The following is an 8,596-nucleotide window of genomic DNA, read 5'->3' on the forward strand; positions in this document are numbered from 1 at the left end:
CCCCTTCGGCCCCTCCCCCCCTTCCCCCCATCCCCCTCTTCCCCATCCCTGCCCGCTCACCCATGCCCTGCATGGCGGCCATAGCGGGGTGCATCATCATGCCGGGCGCGGCAAAGCCGCCCATGGCCGCGGCCAGCATGGGGTTCATCATCATCTGCCCCGGCGGCCCCACCATGGGCCCGGGCATCGCAGGCCGCGGCCCCAGGCTCAGGGGCGCGGAGGGCAGGGGCGGCGCCGCGGCGCCCGCCGCCCGCGCCGCGCCTTCCAGCAGCGCCGCCAGGGCCGCGCCGGCGGCCGGGTCCACCTCCTGCCCGTTTTTCCCGGAACGGACAGGCCGGCCGTCGTCCATCATGTTCCTGGCGGGGCCGGGCGGGGCGGGGGAGGAAGGGTGACAGGCCAAGAGGGGCACCAGCAACGCTCACATATTACCGGTCAGGAGGTCAGAAGGCCCTGCGGGGCCCCCATTCCTTCCCCTTCAGAAAAGAATGTGAGCATTCGTACACATGGAAGGGGGCGCCCCACCTGCACTCGTGCCCGTGCCGTGGCCGTCCCTCCGCCTCCCCAACGCTGTCGTGCTTCCCTTCCCCAACCCCCCCAAACGCCCCTTCCCCCCCCCTCACACACACCTGATGTGCTCGGCCTCGGCAAACGGCACGTCGTGCCGGAAGAACCACTCGAGGGCGCAGGGCGGGGCAAGGTCTCGGTCGCCCTCCCACGGCACGTTCTGGCCGAGTAGGGGCGGCGAGGCCAGCCGCCCCATGCCCGCAAAGTTGCCGGTGGGGCGGGCGGAGAGGAAGACGAGCACCGGCTCCGGTCCCTGCAGCGCGTCCACGAGGCGCACGGCCACACCGGGGGCGCAGGCCCATCCACCGCGCGCGACGGAGGCGCGCAGGTTGTCCGCCTTGGAGGTGGTGAGGAAGAAGAAGCGCGGCATCTGGCTCGGGAGGCCTCGCCGCCTGGCGGTGGCGATGGTGGTGGGTGGGACGTGGCTTGAGGGAGGGAGCGCTAGGTGACGGCCGTGAGGTGTGCCCGAGCTCAGGTCTACCCCAGTACCGGACTCAGAAGTAGCTGTCACAGTGCCCCCATACCAAAATCCCGCCGTCCCCGTCTAGCTGCTCACCTTCTACCAGAGCAGGTCTGGAGCTACCCCCTTCCCTCTGCTGCTAACCCCAGGCCGGGATGCAGGCGTAATTCACCACGAGGCGGCCGTCCACACCGAAAGCTTCGTACAGGACGGAGATGCGCTCCTCCAGAGAAGGAGAGAATGCCTCCTTTAGGTACAGGAACTGTGGATGAGATAGGAGAACGGAACCCAGTGGAGGTGGGTGCTGCAGGTGAGGCTGCGCAGCGCTCCCTGGATTCAGCGATGTTGCCACCAAACTCGGCGACGTCACACAGGGGATCAGTCTTAGTGCCAGGACTCACCACTTGGTCCTTGCCCAGCTTCTTGCGCAGGAACTCTACCAGCTTGGAGAACCTCTCTTGGCCGTCGACCTGCAAAGTGGCAGGGAATGGCGTCTTCAGGCGTCCAAGAGCATGCCCACTCTCAGTGGCAACAGCACCGACTTTTGCCCCTCCCTTCAAGATTCCGAGCCCTGGCACCTTGACTTTGGCTTGTTTCAGCAATGGAGCGTCCCCGGTTTGCTTGAACAGAATCACGACTGCCACGTGAAGGGTGGGTGAATTGTTCGAGTATCTCGTCCCGATTGCGTGCACCTGGGGTGTGAGTCAAGACGGCGCCCAGCTCGGCGTTCCTACAGTGCAAAGTCTCACCTTTACCATCAGACATGACGCTAATCACGGCAGCACATGGTCGTGACAATGCTAGCTGGATCGCATGCGTAACGGAGTATGCACCAGTGCAGCCGATGCGATCTGATGACCTGGCGGCACGTCCAGGCTGGAGGTGCTTGGGACCCACGGCTTATACATCGATCACAGGCATCCCTGGTCAACAGTCATGAGCCTGAGCAACAGTATGTTTAAATACTGACGAGGACGAAATGTCGGGAGACAAGGCGCTGAGGGGCTGGGTGGAGGAGAGGCTCCACGCCCTTCTCGGTGAGTGTCGCTGCTTGCAATGCGGGCGCGATCACGAAGTCTTCTTTCCCCTGTCAACCGGATGCCATGTGTGTGCCTCATCGTTGTGATTGCAGGCTTCGCTGAGCGGGCGTTGGTGGACTACGTGGTGTCCATCGCTCGCCGTGCCAAGCACCCCGACGCTCTCTGCACGACCCTTGAGGCTCAGGTAAGGCTTGTGGGACGCGAGTCGATGAGGGCGTCCCGCCTAAGGCACACGATGGGGTGCACCTGCATCAATCACAAGCGCAGCTGGAGGCATAGGAATCCCCTTTCCCCCCCCATGCGCAGGGGCTGCCGGCTTCCCAGGCCACCCGCAGCTTTGCAATCGACCTGCTGTCGAGATGCAGCGGCGCAGGTACCAGCGGCGCATCTGCTGCGGTCTCGGCGCAGAGGCAGGCCCACGCAGAGGCCGTGGCAGCCGCGCGGCGGAACCAGGCCTACAGCCTGATAGTCGCCGACGACGACGCGCCCGGGGAGCAGCCCCGCACCGCCCCCTCCCCTGGTGGCCCCCTGGAGGGCAGGGATGGGGGTTCAGATCGCGGGAGCAAGAGCTCCAAGCGGCGCAGCACCCGCAAGGTGGGCTGCCGAGCCGCGTGAGGGTCTGGAGCACAGTGTCTCCACTGCTCTGCATTGTGTGCTGGCCGTCCCTCCACAACCCCGACCACTTCATGCCCAAATCTTGCCCTCCTCCACCCAGTCACGGCCGGGCGACGATGATGACGGCGGCGCAGAGGGAGCCCTGGTCGCCAGGCCGGCGAGGAAGCGCGCGTGGGAGGAGGATCCGGCCGGGCAGGACCCCGAAGCGGCGGCCGCGGCGGCCGAGTTGGAGGCACGCGAGGCGGCGCGCGAGGCCGACAAGGCAGCGAAGGAGGACTTTGAGGCGCGACTGCGGGAAAAGGACGAGGCGCGGACGCGCAAGCTCGCCGAGAAGAAGATCCCGCGGGAGGAGCTGGAGGACCTGCAGAGGCGGCGCGCCGCCGAGGCCGCCGAGGACCGCTCGGCCGTCACCGGGATGCTCAGGTGGGCTGGGTTTGGCGGGAGGTCTAAAGGAGAGCGTTGGCTGACAGGTATTGTCCTGGCAAGCAGGCAGGAGCTGCTTGCTTTGCGCTGTCAGTGTGGTGGTGGTGGGCCTCGGGGCGGATCGCAGGGAGTTTTGCACGTCGAGGCTCCCTCAGGGAGAACCGGACCAGGAAGATCTGGCGCTCTGCCGCTGATGTGGCAGAGCGCCGTTCCCCCTTGGTCCTTGGTTCGCTGCCTGGTGCGGTCCCCGACATTTCCACCACACCTCCACCACTCGATCCGCCAGGGACATGTCGAGGCAGGAGTACCTGAAGAAGCGGGAGGAGGCCAAGCTCCAGGAGCTGAAGGACGCGCTGGAGGACGAGAAGTTCCTCTTCCAGGGCAAGAAGATGACAGAGAAGGAGCGGCGGGACCTGGCATACAAGGAGGAGGTGTATCGGCTGGCCGTGGAGAGGAAGAAGCAGCTGGGTGAGACAGGGGGTGTGGCGTCCAGGGATCATCAGAGGATGGGAGGGGTTTGGGTGGCTTGGAGGTGCCATGAAAGGGCTCTGCTGGAGCCAGGACTGTACATGCAAGGGCCTTCCGTGTGCGGAGTGTAAGGCCACCAGTGCTTGGGGCTGCCTCTGCTGCACGATGCTGCACCACACAGCGAGACTCCACACAAGCTGGAGGGGTGCCATCACCAGATCAGCCCTTTGTTTGGGTAGCCTGATCCCTATTACGGCCTCACCATGCGCTCAAACAGCCCTTCCCTCAACCCCCGTCCTGCATATCCTTTCTCAGACGAGCTGGAGCACGACGATGCCTATCACCTGCCCGGCAGCTACGACGCGCCCGGCACCGCGCCAGACAAGCGTTACGAGGTGCTGACGCAGCGGTACCGCGAGCCGGAGGAGGACGAGGTGCCGGACGCGCCCTGGGCGCAGCAGGAGGCATTCGAGGCAGAGCAGATCCGGAAGGCGGTGAAGACCAGCGCCAAGGCGGCGCAGGCACCAGCCTATGACTATGTGTTTGAGGACCAGGTGGAGTTCATCGTCGACCAGATGCTGGGAGGGGAGGGCGAACTCCTGGTGAGCAGAGGCTTTGTGGGTGCCCGGGGAGTTGGAGGAAGAGGAGTGCTGGGGAAGCTGAGGGGGGGGGAACACCTCCTGCCCATGCCTGGGTTCGTACCGGTCTTCGACTGCTCCCTGAGCGTAGGATGGATTCCCGTGACTCGGAAGTGCACCGATGACGGGTCTGGGTACCTGCGCAGGTCAAGGAGGAGACGAGAGAGGAGCAGGCGGAGAGGGAGCGGCAGGAGCGGGAGGCAGAGGCCCGCACCGAGTTCGAGCAGATACAAGAGGACCGCCGGCGGCTGCCCATGTTCCCCTACAGGCATGTGTGGGGGGTTCGGGCTCACAGAGTCCTAGGTAGCCTCGAGACGCAGCGCACGAGCCGTGTGCAGCTCACCATTCTTGTCTGTGGCGGTTGTTGCACCACCCCGTGCCTCATTCACCAGTGGCCGCCTGGGTGCAGGGAGGATCTGCTGAAGGCCATTGCGGAGCACCAGGTGCTCATCATCGTCGGCGAGACGGGGTCGGGGAAGACCACGCAGATCCCGCAGTACCTATACGAGGCAGGGTATGGCAAGGCCGGCAAGATCGGCTGTACACAACCAAGGTGCGGGAATGGGCCGGGCCTGGAGAGGGTTTCTTGAGGGGGTTGTGTGGGAATTCCTGCACGCCGGCTGTCTCCTGGTGCGACGCAGCGCAAGCGTGGCGCACCGGTGGACCTTGGTTCTTGAGCATGGTGATGCCCGCCCATGCCAGCCAGGTGCTGCGGAGATCAACGTACACTCACCCCTGTCGTTGAGTGGTCTTGGCGTGTCGGATGCCCTCCATCTCCACACCGCCCCATTCGCGCACCCTCCGACCAGGCGTGTGGCTGCCATGTCGGTGGCGGCCCGTGTGGCTGTGGAAGTCGGCGTGAAGCTGGGGGCCGAGGTGGGCTACTCCATCCGCTTCGAGGACTGCACGAGCGACAAGACCGTGCTCAAGTACATGACAGACGGCATGCTGCTGCGGGAGTTCCTCTCAGAACCGGATCTGGCCGGGTACAGGTGAGGGTGTGCCTTGAGAGTTGAATGCAGCGGCAATTGCCGTGGAAGCGCTTGGGCAGCAATGCCTCCTGGGAGAGGCCGCTGCGTCTTTCATTATGCTGCTGCGGGGTGGAACCTTGAACCTCTGAATCTCATTTTGCCTTGCTCAGTCCTGCCCTCGCGACCCTGCAGCTGCATGATGGTGGATGAGGCGCATGAGCGCACCCTCCACACCGACGTCCTCTTTGGGCTGGTGAAGGTACGCCGGGCAGGGTTTTTTAATTATGTCTGCAGAATTAGGAGCGCGATGCTTGGCAGTGTGCGGCTAGAGTGTAACTTAGATGGGCACTCTCACCACCACATAATACGGGCCTCTCCAGACGTCCAGCCCCTCAGCATACTCATCCCCGTCACATCCGGCGTGGTCGCAGGACATTGCACGCTTCCGGCCGGAGCTGAAGCTGCTCATCTCCTCTGCCACGCTCGACGCCGAGAAATTCTCCGAGTACTTTGACAATGCCCCCATCTTTCGGTGAGTGTTTGTGGGGTGTGTAGGAGAAGAAATTGGTTTCAGTAGCTGTTTGAGCCATGTTTCAGGCTCTTGACACATCCGTGCACCTGCTGCAAAGCGTGGCCAGGGTGGTCTGATCTCAAAACTGCGGCATCGAGCAATCAATGCTGCCAAACTCCCCTTGTCATCGCTCCTTTTCCTGTATTCCATGCAGAATCCCGGGCCGGCGGTACCCAGTGGACATCCTGTACACTAAGGCCCCCGAGGCAGACTACCTGCACGCGGCGGCGGTGACCACGCTGCAGATCCACGTCACACAGCCGCCGGGGGACGTCCTCATCTTCCTGACGGGGCAGGAGGAGATTGAGGCCTGCGAGGAGCTCCTTCGCCAGGTGGGAGCATGTGTCCATTTCGGTGAATCGGGCCTTGGTGGTTGGCCTTGAAGGGTGTTCCTGTGCCGGCAAGGGCAGGTCCCACTCGTTTTGATGGGGCCATCACCAGCCCTGGACCCTCCCCGGCTGCTCACCTCCTCGCCCACCTGACCCCCTACTTCACCCTCTGCAGCGCACCCGCGGCATGGGCAGCAAGATCGGGGAGCTCATCATCGCCCCCATCTATGCCAACCTGCCCTCGGACATGCAGGCCAAGATCTTCGAGACTACCCCCCCCGGTGCACGCAAGGTGGTCATTGCCACCAACATTGCCGAGACGTCGCTCACCATCGATGGCATCAAGGTCGATCGGTGGTATGGGAGGGTTTTTGAAAGGGGTTGTCTTACTGTGGATTGATAATGATCGGAGATTGTGGATCGTGATCGGAGTTTTGCTGGAAAAGGGCCTAGCCTCTGAGAGGATGGCAGCATGGTGCTTTCCTGGTTGGCTCCACCCCTCCCATCCTTACCCAGATGAGGGTTGCCCAAGACTCACACGCACAAATATCCCCTTCCCCGGCCAATGCAGTACGTGATAGATCCTGGCTTCTGCAAGCAGAACTCGTACAACCCACGTACAGGGATGGAGTCGCTGCAGGTCACCCCCATCTCCAAGGCGTCGGCGCTGCAACGTGCAGGTGCTGACAACGAGTCGTGATGTTCTGAGGGTTCACAACACATTCAGTCACGCGCCTGTATAGTGGCGCTGCCTGGTCTTGCTTGGGGTTGGGCGAGCCATCTCGGGCTTCTGTAACAATCATGAATGCCTTGCCTGTGACAGGTCCTAAATTCAGCCCCCCCTCTCTACCTCAGGGCGCGCGGGGCGCACCGCGCCGGGCAAGTGCTTCCGGCTGTACACGGCCTGGGCGTATCAGCATGAACTGGAGGACTCCACGGTGCCGGAGATCCAGAGGACTAATCTGGGGAATGTGGTACTCATGCTCAAGTCGCTGGGCATCAACGACCTCATCAACTTTGACTTCATGGACCCGCCGCCCACCGGTGGGTGGTGAACGGGCGGGGGGGCCTCTGGCGGCAGCCGGGGCAGGGGGAGGGGGGATTCCTCGAGGCTCCAGGGTAACACCCAGTGCTGTATTACCCCTGACGATTGCTGGACGTAGCATACGCTAGTGTGCCACGCCCACTCAATTCGATGGGAAGCGCAGCATTGAATCAGGGGAGTTTGGATGCTTGGCCACCATGGACTCCTGCTGGGGCATGCCTTGCGGCTCCATGCCCGCACCAAACCCTGGCCCGCACCCCTCTCTGACACAGAGACGATGCTGAGGGCGCTGGAGCAGCTGTATGCGCTTGGCGCGCTGAATGACAAGGGCGAGCTCACCACCATGGGTGAGGGGTTGTGTGGCTGGGGTGGTTGTACATCGGCGGTGCATGCTGCATTGATGCCTGCCTGGGTATGGGAAGCAGATTTGGCAGAGCGCACAGGATTTTGGATCTCCTATCAGATTAAATCCTCTTGTTGCTGGATGTCCAGTAAGGGGCAGCTTTGGCGATAAAATTGCTTCTGGAACAACAGCACCCCTCTCACCTGGCAGGGCATGCTGCGTGCTGGGGACTAGCGTACGTCCCCTTGCATCCCCTCTCGTTTGTCCCCCTCTCCATCCCATGGCACCCTGTCGCCACGCAGGCCGCAAGATGGCCGAGTTCCCGGTGGACCCCATGCTGGCCAAGATGATCATCAACAGCGAGAAGCATGGCGTGTCGGGTGCGCAAGGAGGAATGGAGTCACGAGCGGCCAGGTGTCGCGTGCACATGCGGGGGCTCCCATTGATTTGGATGCCCTGCGCCAGCCCCATACTCATCGCCGCTGCCTGCTGGCCTCTCCCCCTGAACACAGAGGAGGTGGCCACCATAGCTGCCATGGTGTCCATCGGCGGCTCGGTCTTTTACCGCCCCAAGGACAAGCAGGTGCACGCGGACAACGCGCACAAGGCCTTCTACAGAGGCAACGTCGGTGGGTGCAGGGGATGGATGATGTGGAGAGGGGTCCCTTCAGCCACACATTAGAAAGATTGAAGGGCCAGTGCTGGGGTGCCCATTGTTGAACTGGGCACGCATTCCGCAGCCTCCTTGGCTGCAGCGATCCCATGCCAGGGCCGTGGTTGAGCTCTGATCATTGCGCATGCCCCTGTTTTGTCATCGTGTACCTCCGGCCCCCTCATACAGGGGACCACATTGCCCTGCTGAATGTCTACAACTCTTGGGCCGAGACCAATTTTGCTACGCAGTGGTGCTATGAAAACTTTGTTCAGGTATCTGATGGGTGGAAAGGGCGGTGTTCAGCCCCGGAATAGCCTGAGGATCGACGGCCGTGCGCGGTCGCATGGCTGGAGGAAGCGTCGAGGGGATTCCGTCTGGTCAGGACGCATGGGCGGGGAACGCGTGTCCATGCTGCCGTTCCCACCCTCGCAGCACGCCCTCCACAAATCCTCTGGTCTCCCACGGTCTGCATAC

General features: G+C 63.0%; 3 protein-coding genes across 3 annotated transcripts in view; 1 reads left to right on the top strand and 2 right to left on the bottom strand.

Moving 5' to 3' along the window:
- F751_3321 (hypothetical protein) overlaps positions 1 to 934 on the bottom strand; it is a gene marked incomplete at both ends in the record, with an annotated part of 3,111 nt that extends 2,177 nt beyond the window's left edge. The window contains 2 exons of the mRNA XM_011397698.1: positions 61 to 206; positions 627 to 934. Of these exons, the coding sequence (XP_011396000.1) occupies positions 61 to 206; positions 627 to 934 (454 nt within the window). The remainder of the gene's footprint in view (positions 1 to 60; positions 207 to 626) is intronic.
- A 229-nt stretch (positions 935 to 1,163) lies between these two features.
- F751_3322 (Ubiquitin-like protein ATG12A) lies at positions 1,164 to 1,782 on the bottom strand (the record flags this gene model as incomplete). The annotated part of the gene is made up of 3 exons (XM_011397699.1): positions 1,164 to 1,286; positions 1,426 to 1,494; positions 1,774 to 1,782. The coding sequence occupies 3 exons, from the start codon at positions 1,780 to 1,782 to the stop codon at positions 1,164 to 1,166; spliced, it is 201 nt and encodes a 66-aa protein (XP_011396001.1).
- A 340-nt stretch (positions 1,783 to 2,122) lies between these two features.
- The window catches only part of F751_3323 (Putative pre-mRNA-splicing factor ATP-dependent RNA helicase DHX16), a gene marked incomplete at both ends in the record, with an annotated part of 8,036 nt that continues 1,562 nt past the window's right edge, over positions 2,123 to 8,596 (top strand). The window contains 17 exons of the mRNA XM_011397700.1: positions 2,123 to 2,248; positions 2,371 to 2,658; positions 2,780 to 3,102; positions 3,389 to 3,570; positions 3,886 to 4,172; positions 4,601 to 4,761; positions 5,018 to 5,200; positions 5,372 to 5,438; positions 5,611 to 5,711; positions 5,905 to 6,082; positions 6,255 to 6,425; positions 6,651 to 6,759; positions 6,935 to 7,123; positions 7,397 to 7,471; positions 7,770 to 7,847; positions 7,980 to 8,096; positions 8,309 to 8,372. Coding sequence (XP_011396002.1) covers positions 2,123 to 2,248; positions 2,371 to 2,658; positions 2,780 to 3,102; positions 3,389 to 3,570; positions 3,886 to 4,172; positions 4,601 to 4,761; positions 5,018 to 5,200; positions 5,372 to 5,438; positions 5,611 to 5,711; positions 5,905 to 6,082; positions 6,255 to 6,425; positions 6,651 to 6,759; positions 6,935 to 7,123; positions 7,397 to 7,471; positions 7,770 to 7,847; positions 7,980 to 8,096; positions 8,309 to 8,372 — 2,699 coding nt within the window. The remainder of the gene's footprint in view (positions 2,249 to 2,370; positions 2,659 to 2,779; positions 3,103 to 3,388; positions 3,571 to 3,885; positions 4,173 to 4,600; positions 4,762 to 5,017; positions 5,201 to 5,371; positions 5,439 to 5,610; positions 5,712 to 5,904; positions 6,083 to 6,254; positions 6,426 to 6,650; positions 6,760 to 6,934; positions 7,124 to 7,396; positions 7,472 to 7,769; positions 7,848 to 7,979; positions 8,097 to 8,308; positions 8,373 to 8,596) is intronic.

This window comes from Auxenochlorella protothecoides, assembly GCF_000733215.1.
Source record: "Auxenochlorella protothecoides strain 0710 unplaced genomic scaffold scaffold36, whole genome shotgun sequence".
Taxonomy (NCBI): domain Eukaryota; kingdom Viridiplantae; phylum Chlorophyta; class Trebouxiophyceae; order Chlorellales; family Chlorellaceae; genus Auxenochlorella; species Auxenochlorella protothecoides.